We start from the raw sequence: 26,476 nt of genomic DNA, 5'->3' as shown, positions 1-26,476 counted from the left end.
AACTGGAGGGGTTTTTTTGGGTTTTTGGATTTTGTGGGTTGTTTTTACCAAATCTGGAGGTTTGTTTGGGGTTTTATTTCCCGAAATGGGAGTTTGGGGGTTTTCTCACCCAACCGGCGGCTGTTTCGGTGAGTTGTTGGAACCCAAACTGGCGATTTTGGTTGGGGTTTGTGGGGGGTTTTAACCAAAGCTGCAGGTTTGGGGGGTCCGTCCCTCCCGAATTGGCACTTCGGGGGGGTCCCCAACCCGGGGGGTGCCCCCCCCCCGCTGTAACCAGCCAATTTCCGAGCAGGAGATTTAACTGGGGGTACTGGGGAGCACTGGGAGCCACTGGAGGCTACTGGAGTGCACTGGGGGATACTGGGAGCACTGGGGCTACTGGGCTGTGAGGGTACTGGGGGGTACTGGGAGCACTGGGGGTACTGGGGAGCCCTGGGAGCCACTGGAGGCTACTGGAGTGCACTGGGGGTACTGGGAGCACTGGGGCTACTGGGCTGTGGGTTACTGGGGAGCACTGGGGGATACTGGGGGCTACTGGAGTGCACTGGTGGATACTGGGAGTACTGGGTCTACTGGGCTGTGGGGGCTACTGGGGAGCACTGGGAGCCACTGGAGGCTACTGGAGTGTACTGGGGGATACTGGGAGCACTGGGGCTACTGGGCTGTGGGGGTACTGGGGAGCACTGGGAGCCACTGGAGGCTACTGGAGTGCACTGGGGGATACTGGGAGCACTGGGGCTACTGGGCTGTGAGGGTACTGGGGGGTACTGAGAGCACTGGGGGTACTGGGGAGCACTGGGAGCCACTGGAGGCTACTGGAGTGCACTGGGGGTACTGGGAGCACTGGGGCTACTGGGCTGTGGGTTACTGGGGAGCACTGGGGGATACTGGGGGCTACTGGAGTGCACTGGTGGATACTGGGAGTACTGGGTCTACTGGGCTGTGGGGGCTACTGGGGAGCACTGGGAGCCACTGGAGGCTACTGGAGTGTACTGGGGGATACTGGGAGCACTGGGGCTACCGGGCTGTGGGGGTAGTGGGGAGCACTGGGAGCCACTAGAGGCTACTGGAGTGTACTGGGGGATACTGGGAGCACTGGGGCTACTGGGCTGTGGGGGTACTGGGGAGCACTGGGAGCCACGGGGGGATACTGGGAGTACTGGGTCTACTGGGCTGTGGGGGTACTGGGGAGCACTGGGAGCCGCTGGAGGCTACTGGAGTGCACTGGGGGGTACTGGGAGCACCGGGGCTACTGGGCTGTGGGGGTACTGGGAGCACTGGGAGCCACTGGAGTGGACTGGACAGTACTGGGAGTACTGGGGCTACTGGGCTGTGGGGGTACTGGGGAGCACTGAAGGCTACTGGGAGCCTCTGGGGGGTACTGGAGTGCACGGGGGGATACTGGGAGCGCTGGGGCTACTGGGCTGTGGGGGAACTGGGAGCACTGGGAGCCACTGGAGGCTACTGGAGTGGACTGGGGGGTACTGGGAGCACTGGGGCTACTGGGCTGTGGGGGTACTGGGGAGCACTGGGAGCCACTGGAGGCTACTGGAGTGGACTGGGGGGTACTGGGAGCACTGGGGCTACTGGGCTGTGGGGGTACTGGGAGCACTGGGAGGTGCTGGAGTGCACTGGGTGGTACTGGGAGCACTGGGGCTGCTGGGCTGTGGGGGTACTGGGGAGCACTGGGAGCCACTAGAGGCTACTGGGGAGCACTGGGGGATACTGGGAGCACTGGGGCTACTGGGCTGTGGGGGTACTGGGGAGCACTGGGTGCCAGTGGGGGATACTGGGAGCAGTGGGGCTACTGGGCTGTGGAGGTACTGGGGAGCACTGGGAGCTGCTGGAGGCTACTGGAGTGCACTCGGGGGTACTGGGAGCACTGGGGCTACTGGGCTGTGAGGGTACTGGGGAGCACTGGAGGCTACTGGGAGCCACTGTAGGCTACTGGAGTGGACTGGGGGGTACTGGGGAGCACTGGGAGCCACTGGAGGCTACCGGAGTGCACGGGGTGGTGGGTACTGGGAGCAGTGGGTCTACTGGGCTGTGGGGGTACTGGGAGCACTGGGAGGTGCTGGAGTGGACTGGGCAGTACTGGGAGCACTGGGGCCGCTGGGCTGTGGGGGAACTGGGGAGCACTGGGAGCCACTGGGGGATACTGGGAGCACCGGGGCTACTGGGCTGTGGGGGTACTGGGGATACTGGGAGCCACTGGGGGGTACTGGGGAGCACTGGGGGATACTGGTCTAGCGGGCAGCGTCCCGGGGGCACTGGGGGCACTGGTGGCACTGGGAGCACTGGGGCCTCTGGGCTGGTGGCACTGGCGGCACTGGCGGCACTGGCGGCACTGGGAGCACTGGGAGCACTGGGAGCACTGGGAGCACTGGGAGCAGGGGCGGGGGGAGGCGGGGCCGCCACCCTTCCCAGCAGCCCCCGCGGCCGGGGAGGGGCGGGTCGTGGTGGCCAATGGAAGCGACCACCTCCCTCCCTTTCCCCGCACGGGATTGGCGCAGAGGGGCTGAGCGGCGGCCAATGAGCGGGGCGGGGCGGGGCGGGCGGCGCTCGGCGGGTGCGGAGGCGGCGGCGGGCGATGAACGCGGAGCGGACGCGGGAGATTCGCCGTGAGTCCGGGCCTGCACCGGCCCCTCCGCCCGGGCCCCGAGACCCCCCCGGGCCTGCACCGGCCTCCCGGGGGCCTAACGGGGCCCCTCGGCCCGGGGTCCCCCTCAGAGACCCCCCCCCCGGTCCTGCACCGGCCTCCCTGGGGCCTACACGAGCCCTCGGGGCCTATACGGGCCCCCTCGGCCCGGGGTCCCCCCCAGAGACCTCCCCCCAGTCCTGCACCGCCCTCCCGGAGGCCTACGCGGGCCCTCGGGGCCTACACGGGCTCCCTCCGCCCAGGCCCCCCCCTCCAGAGACCCCCCCGGTCCTGCAGCGGCCTCCCGGGGGCCTACACGGGCCCCCTTGGCCCGGGGTCCCCCTCAGAGACCCCCCCGGGCCTGCAGCGGCCTCCCTGGGGCCTACACGGGTCTCCTCCACCCGGGGCTCCCCCCCGAGACCCCCCCGGGCCTGCAGCGGCCTCCCTGGGGCCTACACGGGCCCCTTCCGCCCGGGGCCCCCCCCAGAGACCTCCCTGGGGCCTACACGGGCCCCCTTGGCCCGGGGTCCCCCTCAGAGACCCCCCCCGGGCCTGCACCGGCCTCCCTGGGGCCTACACGGGCCTCCTCCACCCGGGGCCCCCCCCAGAGACCCCCCCCCGGCCCTGCACCGGCCTCCCTGGGGCCTACACGAGCCCTCGGGGCCTACACGGGCCCCCTCGGCCCGGGGTCCCCCTCAGAGACGACCCCCCCGGCCCTGCACCGCCCTCCCGGGGGCCTACACGGGCCCCCTTGACCCGGCCCCCCCCCCCCCCGAGACGGCACAGGCTGGTTTTGGGGGGGCTGGGGGGGTCCTCAGGGAGGTGGGGGGGTCTCTCAGTAGGCTGAGGGCCCCCCCCCACCCCGCAGAGCTGCAGAAGGCGAAGGAGAAGGCCCAGCGGAGCGGGAGCCTGGTGGAAGAGGCGGCGGTTTGTAACCAGCTCGGGGAGATTTTGGCCAGCCATGGTGCGTCCTCGGGGTGCGCCGCGGCGTCACCGCGGTCACCGGGGGCTCCTCGGCCTCCCCCGGGGTACGGGGGAACCCCTCACCCGCCTCTGACAGCCGCCCCCCCCCCTCGTCTCGGTCACCGCAGGCCGCTACCAGGAGGCTCTGGAGGAGCATCGGCAGGAGCTGCGGCTGCTGGAGGGGGCCGGGGACGGCATCGGCTGCGCCGTGGCCCACCGCAAGATCGGCGAGCGCCTGGCCGAGCTGGAGAGCTACGAGGCGGCGCTGAAGGTGCGCGTGTGTGGGGTCTGGTTTTTGGGGCGAGGGGAAGGTCGTTTGTGGGGGTCTCAGGCTTTTCCCCTTCCCCGCAGCACCAACGCCAGCACCTGGAGCTGGCCCGGTCCCTCTCGGATGAGACGGAACAACAACGAGCCTGGGCTACCATCGGCCGAACGTACATGTTCATCGCCGACAGCCGCTCGCCGGGGGAGGAGGCGGCGGTGCCGGCGCTGCGCGAGGCCGAACGGGCTTTTCGCACCAGCCTGGCCATCGTGGAGGAGAAACTGGAAGGTGAGGCCGCGTCGGGGGGACATCGGAGGGACGTCCCAGCCCCGGTGGGGTCCCGGGGGGCTTCGGCAGCTCCCGGAGCCGGCGTTTTTTTCACCAGGAGCCGTGCCGAACCGGGAGTTGACGGAGATGAGGAGCCGGCTCTACCTCAACTTGGGTTTGGTCTACGACAGCCTGAAGGAACCGGCCAAGTGCGACCACTACATCAAGAAAAGCATCTTCCTCTCCGAGTAAGGACGGGCAGGGCAGGCAGGAGCCGGCCGGCAGCGGGTTTAGGGGGGATCCGGCGGCGACGGCGGCTCCGTTTGCAGGCAGGGACGGCTTTACGAAGATCTTTACCGTGCTTACTTCAACCTGGGGAACATCCACCTGCGGGAGGGCGAACACTCCGGGGCCCTGCGCTGCCTGGCCCGGGCGCGCGACTGCGCCCGCAAGATGAAGGAGAAGGGGATGGAGAGCGAGTGCTGCGGCAGCACGGCGCAGGTGGGCGCTGGGGTGGGTGGGTGGGTGGTTCCGGACCCCTCACCGCGCTCCCCCGGGGTTTGGCGTCCCCTCTGATGGGTGTCCCTCCGTTGTCACTCAGGTCCTGCTGAGTTTGGGTGACTTCGCGGCCGCCAAGCGCTCGCTGAAGCAAGCCTACGTCCTGGGCTCGCGGCAGCCCTGGCAGCGAGACCTCATCCGCTCCAATCTCCGCTACGGTGAGCCGGTGACGGCGTCCCCAGGGGCGGGACAATGTCCCCGGGGGGGAGACGGTGTCCCCAGGGGCTGCCAAACCCCCTCTGGCTCCGCTCCGTCCCCCCTTCCCCTTCTGTGCTGCTGGGAGGACACACACAGGTCCCCGGGTGACATTCGAGGGGACGCCGAGCCCCCACCCCACCCAGGGACGGCTCCGGTGGTCCCCGGCGTCCCCTGATTGTCACCCCGGCAGCCACCAAGGTGACGCGGCTGCAGGAGGCCCTGGAGGAGGCAGCGGCCAGCGACCCGCCGGCGGCACTAGCCCTCTGCGAGCAGCTCGGGGACACCTTCTCCAAGCACGGGGACTACGGCCGGGCCGTGGAGTACTACCAGAAGCAGGTGAGCGAGGCCAGGGAGGGGTTTGGGGGGGTCCTGGGGGCTCGTTCCTGCTGACGGGGGGGTCCCGGGGGGCAGCTGAGCTTCGCCCAGGCGCTGCGGAGGCCGGCGGGGGAGCTGGCCGTCATCCACGTCTCGTTGGCCACCACCTTCGGGGACCTGAAGGATCACGCGCGAGCCCTCCACCATTACCGGCAGGAGCTGGCCCTGCACCGGGGGCAATGCGCTGGAGGCGAGTTGGGTCCCTGGGGGGGTTCCCCAGGTCCCTGGGGGGGTTCCCCGGGCCCTTAAGTGGGCTCCTCGGCTCCAGGGGGGGTTCATCAAGTCCCCGGGGGGCTCCCTGGGTCCCTGTGGGGGTTCCTCGGGTCCCTGGGGGGCTCCCTGAGCCCGTCAGGGGGTTCATTGGGTCCCTGGGGGGGTTCATCAGGTCCCTGGGGGGGCTCCCTGAGCTCGTCGGGGGGTTCATCAGGTTCCTGGGGGGGGTCCCTGGGTCCCTGTGGGGGCTCATCGGGTCCCTGTGGGGGTTCATCAAGTCCCCGGGGGACTCCGTGGGTCCCTGGGGGGGTTCCTCGGGTCCCTGGGGGGCTCATTGGGTCCCTGGGGGGGTTCATCAGGTTCCTGTGGGGGTTCCTTGGGTCCCTGGGGGGCTCCCTGAGCTCGTTGAGAGGTTCATTGGGTCCCTGGGGGGCTCCCTGAGCCCGTCAGGGGGTTCATTGGGTCCCTGGGGGGGTTCCTCGGGTCCCTGGGGGGCTCCCTGAGCCCGTCAGGGGGTTCATCAGGTCCTTAGAGGGGCTCCCCGGGTCCCTGGGGGGGCTCCCTGAGCTCGTCGGGGGGTTCATCAGGTTCCTGGGGGGGTCCCTGGGTCCCTGTGGGGGCTCATCGGGTCCCTGTGGGGGTTCATCAAGTCCCCGGGGGACTCCGTGGGGCCCTGGGGGGGTTCCTCGGGTCCCTGGGGGGCTCCCTGAGCCCGTCAGGGGGTTCATCGGGTCCCTGGGGGGGTTCATCAGGTCCCTGGGGGGGCTGCCTGAGCTCGTTGGGGGGTTCATCAGGTTCCTGGGGGGGTCCCTGGGTCCCTGTGGGGGCTCATCGGGTCCCTGTGGGGGTTCATCAAGTCCCCGGGGGACTCCGTGGGGCCCTGGGGGGGGTTCCTCGGGTCCCTGGGGGGCTCATTGGGTCCCTGGGGGGGTTCATCAGGTTCCTGTGGGGGTTCCTTGGGTCCCTGGGGGGCTCCCTGAGCTCGTTGAGAGGTTCATTGGGTCCCTGGGGGGCTCCCTGAGCCCGTCAGGGGGTTCATTGGGTCCCTGGGGGGGTTCCTCGGGTCCCTGGGGGGCTGCCTGAGCCCGTCAGGGGGTTCATCAGGTCCTTAGAGGGGCTCCCCGGGTCCCTGGGGGGGCTCCCTGAGCTCGTCGGGGGGTTCATCAGGTTCCTGGGGGGGTCCCTGGGTCCCTGTGGGGGGCTCATCGGGTCCCTGTGGGGGTTCATCCAGTCCCCGGGGGACTCCGTGGGGCCCTGGGGGGGTTCCTCGGGTCCCTGGGGGGCTCCCTGAGCCCGTCAGGGGGTTCATCGGGTCCCTGGGGGGGTTCATCAGGTCCTTAGAGGGGCTCCCCGGGTCCCTGGGGGGGTTCCTCGGGTCCCTGGGGGGGCTCTCTGAGCTCGTCGGGGGGTTCATTGGGTCCCTGGGGGGCTCCCTGAGCCCGTCAGGGGGTTCATTGGGTCCCTGGGGGGGCTCCCCGGGTCCCTGGGGGGCTCCCTGAGCTCATCAGGGGGCTCACCGGGTCCCCGGGAGGGTTCATCGGGTCCCCGGGGGGGCTCCCTGGGTCCCTGGGGGGGTTCCTCGGGTCCCTGGGGGGCTCCCTGAGCCCGTCAGGGGGTTCATCGGGTCCCCGGGGGGGTCCCCGGGTCCCTCGGCTGCGGAGGGGGGACTCGGTGAGGCTGTCCCCAAGTTGGGGTGGGAGGTGACGAGGGCACGGTGGCTGTGGGGACCTGTGGCACAGTGTGGGGTGACCCTGGCCCCCCAAGGGAGGGTGTGGAGCTGGGGGGGTGCCCCGTGGCAGGGTGTGGGGCTCAGTGTGGGACCCCTCTGCCCCCCAGGGAGGGTCCGTGGCTCAGTGTGGGACCCCCCATGGGCCTGGGGAGGGTCCGTGGCTCAGTGTGGGACCCCTGTGCCCCCCAGGGAGGGTCTGTGGTTCGGTGTGGGACCCCCACGTCCCCCAGGGAGGGTCCGTGGTTCGGTGTGGGACCCCTTTGCCCCCCAGGGAGGGTCTGTGGTTCGGTGTGGGACCCCCACGTCCCCCAGGGAGGGTCCGTGGCTCGGCGTGGGACCCCCCATGGGGCTGGGGAGGGTCCGTGGCTTGGTGTGGGACCCCTGTGCCCCCCAGGGAGGGTCCGTGGCTCGGTGTGGGACCCCCACGTCCCCCAGGGAGGGGTCCGTGGCTCGGCGTGGGACCCCCCATGGGGCTGGGGAGGGTCCGTGGTTTGGTGTGGGACCCCTGTGCCCCCCAGGGAGGGTCCGTGGCTCGGTGTGGGACCCCCACGTCCCCCAGGGAGGGTCCGTGGCTCGGCGTGGGACCCCCCCATGGGGCTGGGGAGGGTCCGTGGTTTGGTGTGGGACCCCTGTGCCCCCCAGGGAGGGTCCGTGGCTCGGTGTGGGACCCCCACGTCCCCCAGGGAGGGTCCGTGGCTCGGCGTGGGACCCCCCATGGGGCTGGGAGGGTCCGTGGTTTGGTGTGGGACCCCTGTGCCCCCCCAGGGAGGGTCCGTGGCTCGGTGTGGGACCCCCACGTCCCCCAGGGAGGGTCCGTGGCTCGGCGTGGGACCCCCCATGGGGCTGGGGAGGGTCCGTGGTTTGGTGTGGGACCCCTGTGCCCCCCAGGGAGGGTCCGTGGTTTGGTGTGGGACCCCTGTGCCCCCCAGGGAGGGTCCGTGGTTTGGTGTGGGACCCCTGTGCCCCCCAGGGAGGGTCCGTGGTTTGGTGTGGGACCCCTGTGCCCCCCAGGGAGGGTCCGTGGTTTGGTGTGGGACCCCTGTGCCCCCCAGGGAGGGTCCGTGGCTTGGTGTGGGACCCCTGTGCCCCCCAGGGAGGGTCCGTGGCTCAGTGTGGGACCCCCACGTCCCCCCAGGGAGGGTCCGTGGCTCGGTGTGGGACCCCTGTGCCCCCCAGGGAGGGTCCGTGGCTCGGTGTGGGACCCCTTTGCCCCCCAGGGAGGGTCCGTGGCTCGGTGTGGGACCCCTTTGCCCCCCAGGGAGGGTCCGTGGCTCGGTGTGGACCCCCATGGGCCTGGGGAGGGTCCGTGACTCGGCGTGGGACCCCCACGTCCCCGGGGGGGTTCCGTGGCTCGGTGTGGGACACACACAACCCCCCCCGGGGCCGGGCGCTGACTGCCGGCCGTGGCCAGGAGGGGAAGACGTGGCTAAACGTGGCGCTGGCCATGGAGGAGGCGGGCGAGCCCCACGCCGAGCTCCAGCCCTGCCTCCAAACCGCGCTGGAGCGCGCGGAGGCGGCCGGAGACCCCCGGCTGCAGGTGAGGGATGGGGACGGGGGACCATGGGGACCCCCCCAGGGTCTCCCCCTCTGCGGGGGCTGACCTTCCTCCCTCCCCTTCCCCTTCCTCCCTTCCCCTTCCCCTTCCCCCTTCCCCTTCCCCTTCCTCCCTCCCCTTCCCCTTCCCCCCTTCCTCTTCCCCTTCCTCCCTCCCCTTCCCCTTCCCCCTTCCTCTTCCCCTTCCTCCCTTCCCCCTTCCCCTTCCCCCCTTCCTCTTCCCTTCCTCCCTTCCTCTTCCCCTTCCTCCCTTCCCCTTCCCCTTCCTCCCTCCCCTTCCCCTTCCTCCCTTCCCCTTCCCTCCCTTCCCCTTCCCCTTCCTCCCTTCCCCTTCCCCTTCCTCCCTTCCCTTCCCCTTCCTCCCTTCCCCTTCCCTTCCCCTTCCTCCCTTCCCCTTCCCCTTCCTCCCTTCCCCTTCCCCTTCCTCCCTTCCCCTTCCTCCCTTCCCCTTCCTCCCTCCCCTTCCTCCCTTCCCCTTCCTCCCTTCCCCTTCCTCCCTTCCCCTTCCTCCCTTCCCCTTCCTCCCTTCCCCTTCCTCCCTTCCCCTTCCTCCCTTCCCCTTCCTCCCTTCCCCTTCCTCCTTCCCCTTCCTCCCTTCCCTTCTCCTCCCTTCCCCTTCCTCCCTTCCCCTTCCTCCCTTCCCCTTCCTCCCTTCCCCTTCCTCCCTTCCCCTTCCTCCCTTCCCCTTCCTCCCTTCCCTTCCTCCCTTCCCCTTCCTCCCTTCCCCTTCCTCCCTTCCCCTTCCTCCCTTCCCCTTCCTCCCTTCCCCTTCCTCCCTTCCCCTTCCTCCCTTCCCCTTCCTCCCTTCCCCTTCCTCCCTTCCCCTTCCTCCCTTCCCCTTCCTCCCTTCCCCTTCCTCCCTTCCCCTTCCTCCCTTCCCCTTCCTCCCTTCCCCTTCCTCCCTTCCCCTTCCTCCCTTCCCCTTCCTCCCTTCCCCTTCCTCCCTTCCCCTTCCTCCCTTCCCCTTCCTCCCTTCCCCTTCCTCCTTCCCCTTCCTCCCTTCCCCTTCCTCCCTTCCCCTTCCTCCCTTCCCCTTCCTCTTCCTCCCCAGCGGCAGATCCTGCGGCATCTCCACTCGCTGCAGCTGCGGGACGGCGACGCCGAGGCTGCCGCCGGCACCGTGGCCCGGCTGGAGGGGTTGGGGGGCTCCGGCGAGGAGGAAGAGGAGGAGGAAGAGGAACCGGAGAGCAGCGAGGCTCAGGATGAGAGCGAGCTGGAGCTGTCGGAGAGCGGTGAGGGGGGGTGGGGGGGCCCGGGAGTGTCCCCGTGGTGTGTGTGGAGGGGTCTCCCTCACTTGGGGGGGTCTCCCTCACTTGGGGGGGTCTCTTCCAGAGGAGGAGGAAGATGAACTCGACGGCTACAGCAAGAGCGTCCCCGGGCGCCGGCGGATCAGCAAGGTGAGAGGTGCCGGGTCTCCCCGCGACACCCCCAAAGAGGGCTGGGGGGGTCTCCCCTTTCCCCCACACCCCCAAAGAGGGCTGGGGGGGTCTCCCCTTCCCCCCGATACCCCCAAAGAGGACTGGGGGGGGTCTCCCCTGTCCCCCGATACCCCCAAAGAGGACTGGGGGGGGGGTCTCCCCTGTCCCCCGACACCCCCAAAGAGGGCTGGGGGGGTCTCCCCTGTCCCCCTGACACCCCCAAAGAGGGCTGGGGGGGTCTCCCCTGTCCCCCGACACCCCCAAAGAGGGCTGGGGGGGTCTCCCCTTTCCCCCCGACACCCCCAAAGAGGGCTGGGGGGGTCTCCCCTGTCCCCCGACACCCCCAAAGAGGGCTGGGGGGGTCTCCCCTGTCCCCCCCAAAGAGGGCTGGGGGTGTCTCCCCTGTCCCCCGACACCCCCAAAGAGGGCTGGGGGGGTCTCCCCTGTCCCCCTGACACCCCAAAGAGGGCTGGAGGGGGTCTCCCCATGATACCCCCCAAACAGGAGTCAGGGGTCTCCCCCTGACACCCCCAAAGAAGGGTGTGGGGGGCCCCCCAGGTGCTGGGGTGTGTCCCTGGGGGTCCCCATCGTTGTCCCTCCCCGTGCCGGCAGTGGAACCGGCGGAACGAGCGGGGCGAGACCCCCCTGCACCGCGCCTGCATCGAGGGCGACCTGCGCCGCGTCCAGCTCTTCCTCAGGCAGGTGGGCCAGGGGATGGGGGGGTCCCGCGGGACCCCCGGGCGGTTCTGGGGGTGCAGGGGGGGTCCCCTCGGCGAAGCGCGGTGTGACTGCGTGCGTCTGCGTCCCCCCTTTTTCTAGGGACACCCCCTGAACCCCCGCGATTACTGCGGCTGGACCCCGCTGCATGAGGCGTGCAACCACGGGCACCTGGGTGAGTTGGGGGGCAGCGGGAGGGCGCAGAGCCCCCCGGGGTGTCGGCAGAGCCCCCCCACCCCTCACCGCCGTCTTCCTCCTGTCCCCCAGAAATCGTTCGACTGCTGCTGGACCGGGGAGCGGCGCTGGATGACCCGGGGGGGCCGGGCTGCGAGGGCATCACCCCCCTGCACGACGCCCTCAGCTGCGGCCATTTCGAGGTGGCCGAGCTGCTGGTGCGGCGGGGAGCGTCGGTGACGGCCAGGAACGCCAGGGTGAGGCGCCGGGCCGGTGTGGGGGACCCCGATATCGGTGGGGGGACACACCGGGAGAGCTTTATGTGTCCCCCCTCCCAATGTAGGGCCTGACGCCGCTGGGGACGCTGGAGGAGTGGGTGAGCACCTACAGCAAGGAGCTGGACCAGGAGACGCGGCAGCGGTGCCGGGCGGCCGAGCGCCTGCTGAAGGAGACGGCAGCGGCGGCGGGACGAGGTGGGATGCCACGCGGCAACGCCGGCACCCCGCTCCCCTCCGCTTTTGAGGGGGGAGCCGGGGTGGGCTGAGGGTGCCGGTGTGTCTCCCCTCTCCGTAGCCCCGCCGCAGCTTTCCCAGGACTCGCCGCTCTTCGACGCCGAGCTCCCCGAGCACCAAATCCCGCAGCCGCGCTCCCCGCCGGCGGCGCAGCCGGAGGATGGTGACATGTCACCGCTGAGGCCGGTGAAGAAGCGGCAGCGGGTGCTCGGCAGGCAGGAGGGAGCGGGGCCGCAGCCGGAGCCGGCTGAATATGAAGCCGCCATCCGGGGCCTCGGCAGCGCCAAATCCCTTCTCGGTGGCGGCACCGCAACGGCGTGCCGGCAACCAGCACCGCAGCCGGCCCTCATCCCAGCCGAGCAGTACCTGGAGGAGGAGGACTGGCTGGAAGACGACCTGGGAGGATCCCGGGGGGGCCGTAAGCGGCCGCGTCGGGAACCCCACGAGCTGTCGACCGCTTCGGGGGACAGCACAGGGCCGGAGAGCGATGGCGGTGTCCCCGCTCCGGCCCGGCACCAGCCCCGGCGCCGCCGGAGCGTGCAGAGCCGGCTCACTCGCCTGGTGGAGAGGATCCCGCTGGGGCGCTCCCGGGAACGCCGACCCCCCGAGGCGGCTGGGACCCCCCTCCCCACCGAGGCTGAGGGCGAGGGGAGCCCCCCCTGCCCGCCTGCGCCGCCGCCGCCGCCCGTGCCGCTGCCTGCCGCCCTGCCTGTCCTCCGCGTGCGCGTCCGGGTCCAGGACAACGTCTTCCTCATCCCCGTGCCCCAGAGGTGAGAGCTTTGCCCCCCGCTTTAGGACAACCCCCCCCTCCCACCACCACATCCCCTTGGGACCCCCCCGTGCCGGGCGGCAGCGCTCCCCGCTGACCCTCCCCGGTGCCGCCGTCGCGGCAGCGAGAGCCGAGCCGTGGGCTGGTTGGCGGAACGGGCGGCCGAGCGGTATTACCAAACCTGCGGGTTGCTGCCGCGACTCACCCTGAAGAAAGAGGGGGCTCTCCTGGCCCCCCAGGACCCGGTGGGGGACGTCCTGCAGAGCAACGAGGAGGTGAGCGCCGAGCGCGGACCCCCCCCCACCACCTCCTTTTGCCGGTTGGCGCGGCGGTGCCATCGGCCACGGCTCCGGCGTTGCAGGTGCTGGCGGAGGTGCAGTGCTGGGACCTGCCGCCCCTGGCCGAGCGGTACCGCAGGGCTTGCCAGAGCCTGGCGGTGGGTAAGGACCCCCCCCCTTGTCCCCTCTCCGTCCCCTCCCCGTCCCCTCGGGGACCGTCCCCACCGAGGGACAGGGCTGGGGCGCAGGCGCGTGTCTCTGGCCAGCGTGGGGCCGTCAGCGGACGTAGCGGTGTCCCCGAAGGCGCTCGGGCGTCCCCAAAGCGCGGGAGGTCGCGAGGCGGGGGGGCCACCAAATGCCACCGAAGGGCCACCGCCACCTTTTCTCCCGCCAGAGCCTCACCCGCTGCTGCTGAAGGTGACGGAGCTGCAGGAGCAGAGCCCGGCGCTGGGGGTCGGGGGGGGCCTGGCCCCGCGTCCCCCCCATCTCCCCCCGCTGCTGCGGGCCCTCAAGCTGCAGGCGCCGCTGCGGCAGCTCCGGCTGCGCGGTTGCGGGTTGCCCGACTCGGCGGCTACCGACCTGCTGGCCACGCTGGCCACCCTGCCCGCCCTCACCCTCCTCGACCTGGCCGGTAACCGTCTCGGCGCCCAGGGGCTGCGGCAGCTCCTGCCCCGGCACCCCGACACCGCCGGCGCCTTCCAGGTAGGGCTGAGGGTGCGGTGTCGCCGTGTGGGGTCCTCAGCCGGTCCCCCCCAACCTCTCCTTTGTCCCCCAAACCTCTCCTTTGTCCCCTAAAACTCTCCTCTGTCCCCCAAACCTCTCCTCTGTCCCCCAAATCTCTGCTTTGTCCCCCAAACCTCTCGTCTGTCCCCTAAAACTCTTCTTTGTCCCCCAAACTTCTCGTCTGTTCCCTAAATCTCTTCTTTGTCCCCCAAACCTCTCATCTGTCCCCTAAAACTCTTTGTCCCCCAAACCTCTCCTCTGTCCCCCAAACCTCTCCTCTGTCCCATAAAACTCTTCTCTGTTCCCCAAACTTCTCGTCTGTTCCCTAAGTCTCTCCTTTGTCCCCCCAACCTCTCGTCTGTCCCCTAAATCTCTCCTTTGTGCCCCAAACCTCTCGTCTGTCGTCCCCCTAAATCACTCCTTTGTCCCCTACACATCGCACCCGTCCCCTAAATCTCTTCATCCGTCCCCTAAACCTCACGTCTGACCGTCTGTCCCCTTAAAACCCCCTCCTTCATCCCCTAAACCTCACGCCCGTCCCCCAAATTTCTTTGTCCCCCAAATTTCTTTGTCCCCCAAATTTCTTTGTCCCCCAAATTTCTTTGTCCCCCAAATTTCTTTGTCCCCCAAATTTCTTCGTCCCCCAAATTTCTTCGTCCCCCAAATTTCTTCGTCCCCCAAATTTCTTCGTCCCGCAAACCTCTTCTCTGTCCTCCAAACCTCCCTCCCCCCCAAATCTCGCGCCTGTCCCTTAAACATCTCATTTTCCGTCCCCTAAACTTCGCGTCTGTCCGTCTGTCCCCTTAAAACCCCCTCCTTCATCCCCTAAACCCCACGCTGTCCCCCAGATTTCTTCGTCTGTCCCCCAAATTTCTTCGTCTGTCTCCCAAACCTCTCCTTCGTCCCCCAAATCACTTTGTCTGTCCCCCAAACCTCTTCTCCGTCCCCCAAACCTCCCTCCCGCTAAACCTCTTGTCTGTCCGTCCCCCCAATCTCACGTCCGTCCCCCCAATCTCACGTCTGTCCCCCCTAAATCTCTCCGCCTGTCCTTTAATCATCTCGTCTTCCATCCTCTAAACCTCACGCCTGTCTGTCCGTCCCCCAAACCCTCGCTGTCTGTCCCCCGACCCCCAAACCCCTCGCCATCTGTCCCCCAACCCCCTTGCCCATCTGTCTGTCCCCCAAACCCCTCACTGTCCGTCCCTTGACCCCCTCGCCTGTCCGTCTGTCCCCCAAACCCCTCGCTGTCCATCCCGACACTCTCACCCGTCCGTCTGTCCCCCAAAGCCTTGCCATCCATCTCCTGACCCCCTCGCCCGTCCGTCTGTCCCCGAAACCCCTCTCCGTCCGTCCGTCCCCCAAACCTCTCGCCGTCCGTCCGTCCCCCAAACCTCTCGCCGTCCGTCCCCTGAGCCCCAAACCCCTTGCCGTCCGTCCCAAGCCCCTTGCCTGTCCGTCTGTCCCCCGAGCCCCTTGCCGTCTGTCCCCCGAGCCCCTTGCTGTCTGTCCCCCGAGCCCCTTGCCGTCTGTCCCCCGAGCCCCTTGCCGTCTGTCCCCCGAGCCCCTTGCCGTCTGTCCCCTGAGCCCCTTGCCTGTCCGTCTCCCAAACCGCTCGCCGTCCGTCCCCTGACCCCCTCATCCGTCCGTCTGTCCCCCAAGCCCCTTGCCGTCCGTCCCCCAAACCCCTTGCCGTCCGTCCCCCAAACCCCTTGCCCGTCCGTCTGTCCCCCGAGCCCCTTGACCATGTCTCCCAAACCGCTCGCCGTCCATCCCCTGACCCCCTCGCCCGTCCGTCTGTCCCCCAAGCCCCTCGCCGTCCGTCTGTCCCCCAAGCCCCTCGCCGTCCGTCCCCTGACCCTCTCGCCTGTCCCGGCAGAGCCTGGAGGAGCTGGACCTGAGCCTGAACCCCCTGGGCGACGCCGGCTGCCGGCCCCTGGCCCTGCTCCTGCAGTCCTGCCCGGCGCTCACCACGCTGCGGCTGCAGGCCTGCGGCTTCACCGACGCCTTCGCCCTGGCAGGTAAGCGGCCGCGGCATCGCGCGCCGGCAACGCCGGGCGCCGCACGGCTCTAACCGCGCCGCCGGCGTTTGCTCCCAGGAGCCGCCGGGCTGCAGACGTTGGTCCTGTCCTGCAACACCCTGGGGCTGGCGGGGCTGGAGCGGCTCCTCGGCAGCCTGCCGTGCCGCAGCCTCGGCCGGCTGGAGCTGGGCTCCGTCGCCGGGCCGGGACCACAGCCCCTCACCGGGGCCCTCGGCAGGTACCTGGCGCAGGTGAGAGCGGTCCCCGAGGGGGGACCCCGCTCCCCGGAGGGTGCCGGCTGCGGTTGTGCCGATACCGGCGTGCTCTTCCCGCAGGAGGGCTGCGCTCTGAGCCACCTCACGCTCGCCGGGAACCGCCTGGGTGACGGTGACGTCCTGGAGGTGGCCAGGTGAGGGGACAAGGGGACCCCGCGGACGTTTGGGGGTGACGGATGGAGGAAGGGGGGGGTCCTGCCAGCAGGATCTTCGCTCTCCGCCTCCCAACGGAGACCCCGCGCCGGCTCCGGCATGGGTGCACGGCGTAGGGGACACACCAGGGACACGGGGGACCCCTTTGGGGACAAAGCGAACCCCCTCGGGGACAAGGGGGGACCCCGCTGCCATCTCGCCCCACCCGCAGGTGCCTCCCCGCTTGCCCGGCTCTGGTTTCCCTGGATTTTTCGGCTAATCCCGGGATCAGCGCGGCGGGGCTGCGGACGCTGCTCTCCGCCCTGGAAGAGAGGAGCCAGGGGCTCCAGTTCCTCAGCCTGGCAGGTACGGCAGCGGCACGGGCAGCAGCGCGGCGCGGCCAAACCCCCGGGGAGCTAACGGCAGCCCCTTCCTCCCAGGCTGCTCCGTGGAAGGACCGTTGGACGACACGACCTGGGCCAGAACCGCCGGCAAGATCCAGGATCTCCGGCTCTGCGGTCGGCACGTCAGCCGGAGCGACCAGCGAGACGCCGGCAAAGCCTGGCGCGGTCCTGCCGGCACGGCGCTCAGCGCCATCACGCGGCACCGTAAGCTCTTCTGTAAGAGCCTCTAAAGCGCCGGCATCGCCACCGGCTTGTATTTTTAACCGGCGCGGCCATTACACACCGTATTTATCAACGTGGCTGCTGCTTTTTGGGGTCCCGGCATCACCGGCGCTCACGAGGCAGGTGTCGGACCTGCGATTTATTGTCCCTGGCTTGCTCTTAACACCAGTAAGGACTGGGAGGGGACTGGGAGGCTTGAACTGGGAGGGAACGACGGTGCCGGCGCGTGCCGGACGGCTCAGGAGTGGAGGAAGCGGTTGAAGGCATTGTAGGCAGATTCCAGGTCGAACAACATCTGCCGGACCTGGGAATCATCCAGCTCATCCGACGCCGACATCCCGCTGAGCGTCTGGAGCCTGGGAGGAGCAGGGGGGCTGCATCAGCAGCACCGCCGGCACCCCAGAAACGGCGCCGGTAACGGTGCCGGCACTCCGGCACTCACCATTGGTTGACTTTCTGCCTCCCCTCGAAGTCGGGGGGCAGGTGGCTCATCCGGTTCATCGTCTCCATCAGCTCCCGTAGGTCCGGCTGGATCTGGGGAGAGGAACTTGGGGTGAGCCGTCGCTCCGGCATCACCAAACCGGGGGTTCCCGGCGCTCCCGCAGCTGAACCGCGGCACCCTACCTCGTCCATGGCTCGGATCTCCAGGCGCAGCTTGTCCATCACCGTGATGAAGAGCTGCGAGAGAGGGAGCGTTCGGCTCAACCGCAACCCTTCCCCGCCCCCCAAACCCACCGAAGCCGAGCTCCGGCAACCCCCCGGCACCGTACGGAGACGATATCGGCGATGCAGCGGTTGAGGTTGCCCTTGTCGTCCTTGATGGTGATGGGCCGGTCCTCCTTGATCCTCTCCATGGCCAACGGGCAGTCGAGCTGCGGGAAGACGCCGCCGTAAGCGGCACGACCGGCGCCCGCGAAGCCCCGGCGCCCGGTTTGCGCCGACGCCGAGGGTACGGGGAAGCGCCACGGCTCACCCGGAACTTGCGGCAGAAGTCGTCGATGGAGCTGATCTCGGAACCCTGCACTTGTTTGAGGGCGGCTTTGAACTGCACCAGGAGGCGGGAGCAGGCGGCCGTGTACCTGGGGAGGGACAGGGGCGAGGGAGGGGACGGGCTCGTCCCCTCCCGCGGGGACATGAGGGACCCTCCGTGACGCTCCGGGTGCTGCCGCCGCTGCCGCCCTGCTCGGCGCCGAGGACTTACTCGTTAGGAGAGACGCAGTCCTTGATGTAGGCCTTCTCCAGCGCCTGCAGCGTCTTCACCACCGCGAAGAGCTCCGCCATGTTGTCGTACCTGCAACCGCAACGGGGACCGCGGGGGAGGAGAAGGGTGGGAGGGGGTCCGCGGGGGAGGACAGTGGCCCAGTAGGGACCGTGGTGGAGAATGGGCGACCGTGACGGAAAAGAGGGGACCAGGAGGGACTGTGACGGAGAAGAGGGGGACCGCGATGGAGAACGGTGTCCCAGGAGCAACTGTGATGGAGAATGGGGGGACCACGACGGAGAATGGTGTCCCAGGAGGGACCATGACGGAGAATGAGGGGACCGTGATGGAGAACGGTGTCCCAGGAGGAACTGTGATGGAGAATGAGAGGACCATGATGGAGAATAAGAGGACCACGATGAAGAACAGTGTCCCAGGAGGGACCACGACGGAGAATGGTGTCCCAGGAGGAACTGTGACGGAGACTGGGGGGACTATGACGGAGAATGGGGGGACCACGACGGAGAATGGTGTCCCAGGAGGAACTGTGACGGAGACTGGGGGGACTATGACGGAGAATGGGGGGACCATGACGGAGAACGGTGTCTCAGGAGGAACTGCGATGGAGAATGGGGGGACCACGACGGAGAATGAAGGGACGGTGATGAGGAACACTGTCCCAGGAGGAACTGTGATAGACAATGAGAGGACCACGATGGAGAATAAGAGGACCACGATGAAGAACAGTGTCCCAGGAGGGACCACGACGGAGAATGGTGTCCCAGGAGGAACTGTGACGGAGAATGGGGGGACCACGACGGAGAATGGTGTCCCAGGAGGAACTGTGATGGAGAATGGGGGGACCACGATGGAGAATGGGGGGACCACGACGGAGAATGGTGTCTCAGGAGGAACTGTGATGGAGAATGGGGGGACCACGACGGAGAATGGGGGGACCACGATGCAGAACGGTGTCCCAGGAGGGACCATAATGGAGAATGGTGTCCCAGGAGCAACTGTGATGGAGAATGGGGGGACCACGATGGAGAATGGTGTCCCAGGAGGAACTGTGATGGAGACTGGGGGGACTATGACGGAGAATGGGGGGACCATGACGGAGAATGGTGTCCCAGGAGGAACTGTAATGGAGAATAAGAGGACCACGACGAAGAACAGTGTCCCAGGAGGGACCACGATGGAGAATGGTGTCCCAGGAGGAACTGTGATGGAGAATGGGGGGACCACGATGGAGAATGGGGGGACCACGACGGAGAATGGTGTCCCAGGAGGAACTGTGATGGAGAATGGGGGGACCACGACGGAGAATGGGGGGACCACGATGCAGAACGGTGTCCCAGGAGGGACCATAATGGAGAACGGTGTCCCAGGAGGAACTGTGATGGAGAATGGGGGGACCACGATGGAGAATGGTGTCCCAGGAGGAACTGTGATGGAGAATGGGGGGACCACGACGGAGAATGGGGGGACCACGACGGAGAACGGTGTCCCAGGAGTGACCACGACGGAGAATGAAGAGACGGTGATGAGGAACACCGTCCCAGGAGGGACCGTCACAGAGAGAAGGGGACGGTGACGCAGACCGCTCTCCCGGGCCCCCCTCCCCCGCGGCCCCGGCCCTGCCCCCCACAGCGGCGGAGGGGGGGGGGGGGGGGGGGACACCCCGGGGGCCTCCTTCCGCCCCCCGTTCCGAGCCGGGTGTGGGGCCGGGACTCACTTCTCCCTCTCCCGAGCGTTCTTGTAGAGCTTCACCTCCTGCGGGGGAGAAGGGAGGAGAGGGGCGGCGGCTCAGCCCCGGGGGGCGGCGGCTCAGCCCCGGGGGGGCGACCGGGGAGGGCCGTACTCACCTCGTACAGCTCCGGCTTGTTCCCGGGGGCTGCAAAGGCAGCGGGGCGGGGGGTAGCGTTAAGCGGGGGGACACCGAGACCCCCCTCCGGGAGCCCCGGTCCCCCCCCCGGAGCCCCGGTTCCCCCCCCGAGGCCTACGGGGAGGCGCGGGGCCTGGTCCCGCCGCTCTCACCTCCCATCCCGGGCGGGCCGGCGATACCGTGAAACATCCCGCCTCGCCCGGAGGGGTCTGTGCCCCCGCCCCGCTGCCGCCGCCTCTCCCGGAGGGCTCTGGGCCGCTCCCGGTCCCGCTCCCGGTCCCGGTCCCGGTCCCGCTGCCGGCGGCGTCTCTGCGCTTCCGCAAAATGGCGGCGGATCGACGATGCGGCGATCGGCTGGTGACGCCTGGCGGGCCGCGCCGCCTGCGCGGGGCGGGGCGAAGGCGGGAGGGGAGGGGCTAAGTGGTTGGGCGGGAAAAGCAGAGGGGTTTGGCGGGAAAAGCGGCGCGTTTTGGCGGGAACGAGGCGCCTTCAGGGGCTCCTGCCCCTCCCCGGGGCTAGGGGGCGCTGTGCCCGGCGGGGGAGGGCAGGAGGGGGGGGACGGGGCCTGCCTGACCGTGGGGGCTGCTGCCCCATAGGCCTGGCGCCCCATAGGCCTGGCGCCCGATAGGCCTGGCGCCCTATACGCCTGGTGCCCCATAGGCCTGCTGCCCCACAGGCCTGGCGCCCCATAGGCCTGGCGCCCCATAGGGCTGGCGCCCCATAGGCCTGCTGCCCCATAGGCCTGGCGCCCCATAGGCCTGCTGCCCCACAGGCCTGGCGCCCCATAGGCCTGGCGCCCGATAGGCCTGGCGCCCTATACGCCTGGCGCCCCATAGGGCTGGCGCCCCATAGGCCTGCTGCCCCATAGGCCTGGCGCCCCATAGGCCTGGCACCCCATAGGCCTGCTGCCCCATAGGCCTGGCGCCCCATAGGCCTGGCGCCCTATACACCTGGCGCCCCATAGGGCTGGCGCCCCATAGGCCTGCTGCCCCATAGGCCTGGCGCCCCATAGGCCAGCTGCCCCATAGGCCAGCTGCCCTATAGGCCTGCTGCCCCATAGGCCTGGCGCCCCATAGGCCTGCTGCCCCATAGGCCTGGCGCCCCATAGACCTGCTGCCCCACAGGCCTGGCGCCCCATAGACCTGGCACCCCATAGGCCTGCTGCCCCATAGGCCTGGCGCCCCATAGGCCTGGCGCCGTGGGGCAGGGGGGCGCGGGGATGGCGGCAGCAGGGACCCACGGCTGGTGGAGGGGTGGGCGCTTCGCCCCCCATGGGCAGGGCTGCGGGCGGGGTCGGCTGGGCGGGGTCGGCTGGGCGGGGTCAGCTGGGCGGGGTCAGCTGGGCGGGGTCGGCGCCGCAGCCCTGCGGGAAGGCGGGACTCCGAGGGAAGGCGGCAGCCGGCGGCGGCTGTCCTTGGCCGGCCCGGCTGGCGGGGCAAGGAGCGCGGTGAGGTGGCAGCTGACGCGGCTCGCCGGCGGCCATAAACCCCGCGATAGCCGGCGGTGGCGGCGGGGCGGGGCGGAGCTCAAGGCCGGGCCGTCGGCGTTTCCGCGCCGCGCCGGGGTCAAGGGCGAAAGAACCGCCGAGGCGGGCGAAGCGCTTTGACCTTCCCCGGCGGGGCAAAGCCGTAAAGCGCCGGGCGCGGTTCTGGGGGTCGCGGGGTTGGTCCCGTGCCGGTAACCGGGGTGGCGCCGGTTGTTCCGAGGAAAGAAGCCAAGAGCGAAATACGGCAAAGGAAGAAACTCCAGGAAAAGCCGGCGGCGTCTCCGAGGTTTTCCAGCATCGGGATGACGTCAGGATGATGTCAAGACGACGTCAAGGCGTTCGCTCTTTTCTAACCGCGTTCCCGCGCCAGCACCAGCTCCAGGCACGCGGGTCGGTGAAGGGGTCCGGTTTTCGGTTACCCACAGACCCCGTGGTTACGGCGAGGCTGGAAAACGACGGTGCCCGGGGCAGCGGGTGCCTGTGCCACAGCCACCGGCGACAGCCGTCCTGCCCCGAGCGCCGGCTCCTCGCGGCTTCCCGGGGGTGCCAACAGTCTTCCGGGGGTCCCTTTATCCCGGCGGAGCTGAGAAACGCCGTCGTGTTCTTCCGGTTACCACCAAAACGGGGTTAATGAATGCGGCTCTACCTCTTCAGGGCTCCCAAATTCAGTGGATGCCGGATCGGTTTACGGTTTAACACCGGCTTGCGATTCGAGCCCAGCTCGAGGCTGCCGGCCGGTGACTCGAGGCACTACAGGATCCGGCGATTCCTCAAACCTCGAGCGCCTTCCGCTTAGGGAAATCGCCGGGTTAAATATAAGAAAACCCACAAAAATAAAGAGGAAAATCCCCGAGACGCTCTGCCGCGTCACCACCGGATTTGCCGTCCCCGACAGCCACGGATGAAGGGCAGAAGTGCCGAAGCCAACCTGGCCGGGAGAGGTGGGGTGGAGGTTTGGGGGCAGGGTCTCCCGCCTGCGCCTGGCAGCACGTGGGGCCGGGGCGGGGGTCAGGCGTGCTCCCCGCCGCTTTGTCCCTCCGTGGCGGGGATCACCGCGGGAGACTTTTCTTCCTGCCGCCTTCAAACCGGTTGTGCGCTCCGCGTCCAGAAGGAGTTTACGCTAGAAAAAAAAGGGAAACATAAAAAAAAAATATTAAAATACCGGTTTTTGGCAGGAAACGTTGGTTCGACGTCAACGGGGGTTTCACGTCAACGTGGGTTCAACGCCAACGTGGGTTCAACGTCAACGTTGGTTCAGCGTCAACGTGGGTTTGACATCAACGTGGGTTCAGCGTCAATGTTGGTTCGACGTCCACTTGGGTTCAACGTCAACGTGGGTTCAACGTCAACGTGGGTTCAACATCAGCGTGGGTTCAAGGTCAACATTGGTTCAAGGTCAACGTGGGTTCAACATCAGCGTTGGTTCAAGGTCAACGTGGGTTCAAGGTCAGCGTTGGTTCAACGTCAACGTGGGTTCAAGGTCAGCGTGGGTTCAATGCCAACATTGGTTCAACATCAGCGTGGGTTCAAGGTCAGCGTGGGTTCAAGGTCAACATTGGTTCAAGGTCAACGTAGGTTCAACGTCAGCGTTGGTTCAAGGTCAACATGGCTTCAAGGTCAATGTGGGTTCAACGTCAACGTGGGTTCAACGCCAACATTGGTTCAACGTCAACGTGGGTTCAACATCAGCGTGGGTTCAACGTCAGCGTTGGTTCAAGGTCAACGTGGGTTCAAGGTCAACGTGGTTCATGGGTTCAAGGTCAACGTGGTTCAAGGTCAGCGTTGGTTCAATGTCCACTTGGGTTCAACGTCCACGTGGGTTCAATGTCAGTGTTGGTTCAATGTCAACGTGGGTTCAACATCAACGTTGGTTCAACGTCAACGTGGGTTCAACGTCGGAGGTCCTTCAGGAGAATCCCTTTGGCTTCGCGCCCACCGGGAGTAGGATGAGCCCCGGTTATGTTTGGTCGGTGCGTGTCCGCGAGGTCTTCCACGCGCCCGGGGCTCGGTGGGTGAAGGAATGAACGCCCCGCCAAGAGAAGGAGGAAGAGGAGGAGGAGGAGGAGGAGAACAGGCTGCCCTTCACCCCCGGAGCTGCACCGGTTTCTACGGTGAAGCTTTTGAGGCGATTGGGGACCGCGGTGCCAACCCACGCCGATGACGTCGGCTGGGCGGCCAGGCGGACGCGTCAGGTGGACGAGTGCTTTAGAAGGCGGCGTACGGGGTTTACGTGGCAAAGTTTTGGTAGCGGGGGGCGGGGCTTCTGTGAGAAGACACCAGGAACTGGCTCCATGGTGGATAGAGCCGGCGCCGGGATGGACCCGCCGCTGGACAAAGCTGAGCCCGTCAGCGACGGTGGTGGCGCCTCTTGGGTTAACGTGGGGTGAGACCACGAGCAGCCGTGCGGAACCCAGGGCCAGGGGAGGAGGAGGAGGAGGAGATGGTGCTCCAGGCGCCGGGGCCGAGGTTCCCCACCAGCCGTGGAGGTCCACGACGGAGCAGATCTCCACCCTGAAGCCCACGGATGACCCCACGGCGGAGCAGATCTCCACCCTGAAGCCCACAGATGACCCCACGGCGGAGCAGATCTCCACCCTGAAGCCCACGGATGACCCCACGGCGGAGCAGATCTCCACCCTGAAGCCCACGGAGGTCCACGGCGGAGCAGATCTCCACCCTGAAGCCCACGGATGACCCCACGGTGGAGCAGATCTCCACCCTGAAGCCCACGTATGACCCCACGGCAGAGCAGATCTCCACCCTGAAGCCCACGGATGACTCCACGGTGGAGCAGATCTCCTCCCTGAAGCCCACGGAGGTCCACGGCGGAGCAGATCTCCACCCTGAAGCCCACAGATGACCCCACGGCGGAGCAGATCTCCACTCTGCAGCCCATGGATGACCCCACGGCGGAGCAGATCTCCACCCTGAAGCCCACGGATGACCCCACGGCGGAGCAGATCTCCACCCTGCAGCCCACGGAGGTCCACGGCGGAGAAGATCTCCACCCTGAAGCCCACGGATGACCCCACGGCAGAGCAGATCTCCACCCTGAAGCCCACGGATGACTCCACGGTGGAGCAGATCTCCTCCCTGAAGCCCACGGAGGTCCACGGCGGAGCAGATCTCCACCCTGAAGCCCACGGAGGTCCACGGCGGAGCAGATCTCCACCCTGAAGCCCACGGATGACCCCACGGTGGAGCAGATCTCCACCCTGAAGCCCACGGAGGTCCATGGCGGAGCCGTTGGTGGGGGGACTGTCTCCCCCGGGTGGGACCCCGCAGCGGAGCAGGGGAAGAACGCGGGGAGGAAGGAGCGGCAGAGACGAAGCGTCACGGACTGACCCCAACCCCCGTTGCCCATCGCTGGGGCGGAGGAAGAGGAGTCGGGAGCGAAGTTGACTCTGGGATGAAGGTGGGTGGGAGCGAAGATGGTTTGAGACCCCCACCTGGGCGGGGATCAGCCCGAGCTTTGGGTGGACCTGGGTGCTTCATCGGCTCCTCGGCAGCTCCTCGGCACCGTCCCGGGGAACCCGGTTGACGTGACGCTCCCCACCAACCGGGATGAACCTCCCCGGACTTCTTACGGTCCCCACCAGCACCCGCCGAGCCGGGTGCCCCCAGAAGTGGGTGAGCATTGGGGTGACCTGCCGGGAGCAGCCGGTCTCGGCGTCAGCCGTACATTGGGCATCAAACCATTCGGTGAAGGAGCAGCTTCTGGAGGAAACCACCGGCAGCAGCACCTCTTGACCGTGTAGAAGGTGCCACGTCCCCTTCAAGGGACCCCGTTCCCGCTGGGGACCCCCGCGGGCATTTCAGGGCGCCCTGTGGGACCCCGGCAGCGCCGTGTCCGTGGCTTTTATCACCACGTGCGGTGGCTCGGCAAATGCTTTGGCCAACGCCGGTTATTGGGAGGAACAAGGAAGCCGTGAAATGCCCATCGGCTGCCGGGACTTTGTCTGTCCGTCCTGGTACGAGGCTGGTTGCGGCAGACGCCGCCCGAGATCTGCCTTCCCCGCGCCGCGAGCTTGTGCCGAAGACAAACCGCCGGCAAAACCGACGCTTGCGGGCACGGGGAGGAGAAGGGACGGATGCCAGGGGTCTCCTCTCGGACCCAAATCCCCAAATACGGTGGTTTTATCCCCAAACCCGCCTCATTTCCCGTAGGTATTGCCCCAAACGCCGCCTGTCTCCTACGCCGGCTGCTGCTCGGCGCCGTGCCGGCATCCCCTCCTGCCGTAGCACCGTCGGGCAGCCCCGTTATCAAACATTAACTTCCCCAGCGCCTTGGCCGATGCCTCGCCGAGATAACCGGCGCTGGAATATCGCGCGGGGAGGTTTATTCTTTTATTACCCTTAACGAAACCACCTGATTGCCGCGATATTAAAGCCCGGCGCCTCGCCGGACCCGTTCACCGTCCAGGCATGCTCCGGCCACCTGTATCTTTACGGGAGCGAGCGGAAAACCGGCTCGGCTTTGCCCGTCGCTGCCGGACAGCCTTAGGTGGAAATAAGTCCTCTCCCGGTGCACAGCCGGTGGGATTTGGTGGGGGGGCTCTGGCTGGAAGCCCCTGGAAGGTTCCCCCGGCTCGGCCGGGTGGGGGTTTCACCGGGGTTTTACAGGGTGGAGCGGGAGAGCAGGAAGGGACGGGGCTGTGGGGCAGCACTGGGATGCTCAAAAGTGGCCGCGGTGGTGCCGGCGGCGGCTGGAGGGGACGGACAACCGGCTCCGGTTGCTGCAGGGCAGCCGGCCGTGCCGCGCAGCCGGTTCTTAAAGAAGACAAATAAAAGCTGCCGACCCCTCGGAGCAAAACCGGTGGTTTTGCCGGTAACGCCGCTCCAGGGAGGAGCGATGTGCCGACACGTGGATTTGGGAGTAATTGCCATTGCGGCTGTTGGTACTGACCCCACTCACCCCCAACGAGGGCTTTCCTGGCACAAGGTCCCGGCTGTGCCGGGGCTTTCCCAATGGCCCTTCCTGGTGCCGGCACTGCCGGAGGACTCTCGCCACCCCGCCCGTGGGGCAAAATCCACGTCCTCCCCGACCCAGGTGGGACTCGAACCCACAATCCCCAGCTCCGGAGGCTGATGCCTTATCCATTAGGCCACTGGGCCCGGCCGCCAGCGTGGTGGGTGCACCGCGCTGCCCACCGAGGGGACCTCCGGCACTGCCGGGAGCGCCGATGGGCGCGAGGGCGTCGCTGGCGATAAGGACGGGGGGGACGGGGCAGACTCCGGCGGTGCCGCCGGCCGGGCTGCGCTTTGGCTGCGGGGAGAGGTCGGGGCGGCCGTGGTGCCGTGTCACCCACCGTCACGCGGGGTGGGTGCCGGGACGGGCGAGCACGTGGCGAGGGCTGTCTCCCTGCCCGCGGGCCGGGTGTGCCGTGCAGCCGGCGATGGAGCCGGGATGGGCCTGCTGCCTCGGCACAGCCTCGCCGGCTGGGCACCAACCGCCCCGGTGCTCTGCCATGCCGGCTCCGCCGGGCACGGTGACAGCTCTGCAAC

At 68.1% G+C, this 26,476-nt stretch overlaps 2 protein-coding genes and 1 non-coding gene across 4 annotated transcripts; 1 reads left to right on the top strand and 2 right to left on the bottom strand.

The window, feature by feature from the left end:
* Positions 1-2,590: 2,590 nt before the first annotated feature.
* On the top strand, positions 2,591-16,407 carry TONSL (tonsoku like, DNA repair protein). The gene is given in 24 exon segments (XM_059834556.1): positions 2,591-2,621; positions 3,507-3,602; positions 3,730-3,872; positions 3,953-4,151; positions 4,249-4,378; positions 4,460-4,631; positions 4,732-4,846; positions 5,077-5,222; positions 5,298-5,448; positions 8,613-8,740; positions 9,809-10,015; positions 10,092-10,154; positions 10,788-10,877; positions 10,995-11,067; positions 11,160-11,323; positions 11,410-11,539; positions 11,640-12,348; positions 12,472-12,622; positions 12,709-12,787; positions 13,020-13,327; positions 15,225-15,617; positions 15,702-15,775; positions 16,006-16,139; positions 16,214-16,407. Coding segments are annotated over 24 exon segments (4,080 nt in total).
* A 77-nt stretch (positions 16,408-16,484) lies between these two features.
* Positions 16,485-19,732, bottom strand: VPS28 (VPS28 subunit of ESCRT-I). Of its 2 annotated transcripts, XM_059834554.1 has the most exons (9): positions 19,638-19,732; positions 19,466-19,494; positions 19,336-19,373; positions 17,601-17,690; positions 17,373-17,478; positions 17,170-17,271; positions 17,024-17,077; positions 16,842-16,933; positions 16,485-16,755 (listed from the first exon to the last, which is right to left on the bottom strand). In XM_059834554.1, exons 1-9 carry the CDS (start codon positions 19,672-19,674, stop codon positions 16,638-16,640), a joined length of 666 nt encoding a protein of 221 aa, XP_059690537.1. In that variant the 5' UTR covers positions 19,675-19,732; the 3' UTR covers positions 16,485-16,637. The 2 variants fall into 2 exon arrangements, with proteins under 2 accessions (XP_059690537.1, XP_059690538.1); XM_059834555.1 differs by lacking the exons at positions 19,336-19,373; positions 19,466-19,494 and having other exon boundaries at positions 19,638-19,656.
* Positions 19,733-26,013: 6,281 nt separating this feature from the next.
* Positions 26,014-26,086, bottom strand: TRNAR-CCG (transfer RNA arginine (anticodon CCG)). The gene has a single exon. It is a non-coding gene; the product is annotated as a tRNA-Arg (tRNA).
* Positions 26,087-26,476: the final 390 nt, after the last annotated feature.

This window comes from Gavia stellata, unplaced genomic scaffold (assembly GCF_030936135.1).
Source record: "Gavia stellata isolate bGavSte3 unplaced genomic scaffold, bGavSte3.hap2 HAP2_SCAFFOLD_404, whole genome shotgun sequence".
NCBI classification, from domain to species: Eukaryota; Metazoa; Chordata; class Aves; order Gaviiformes; family Gaviidae; genus Gavia; species Gavia stellata.
The sequence above is the reverse complement of the archived record's forward strand: the minus strand, read 5'-3'. Positions and strand labels throughout refer to the sequence as shown.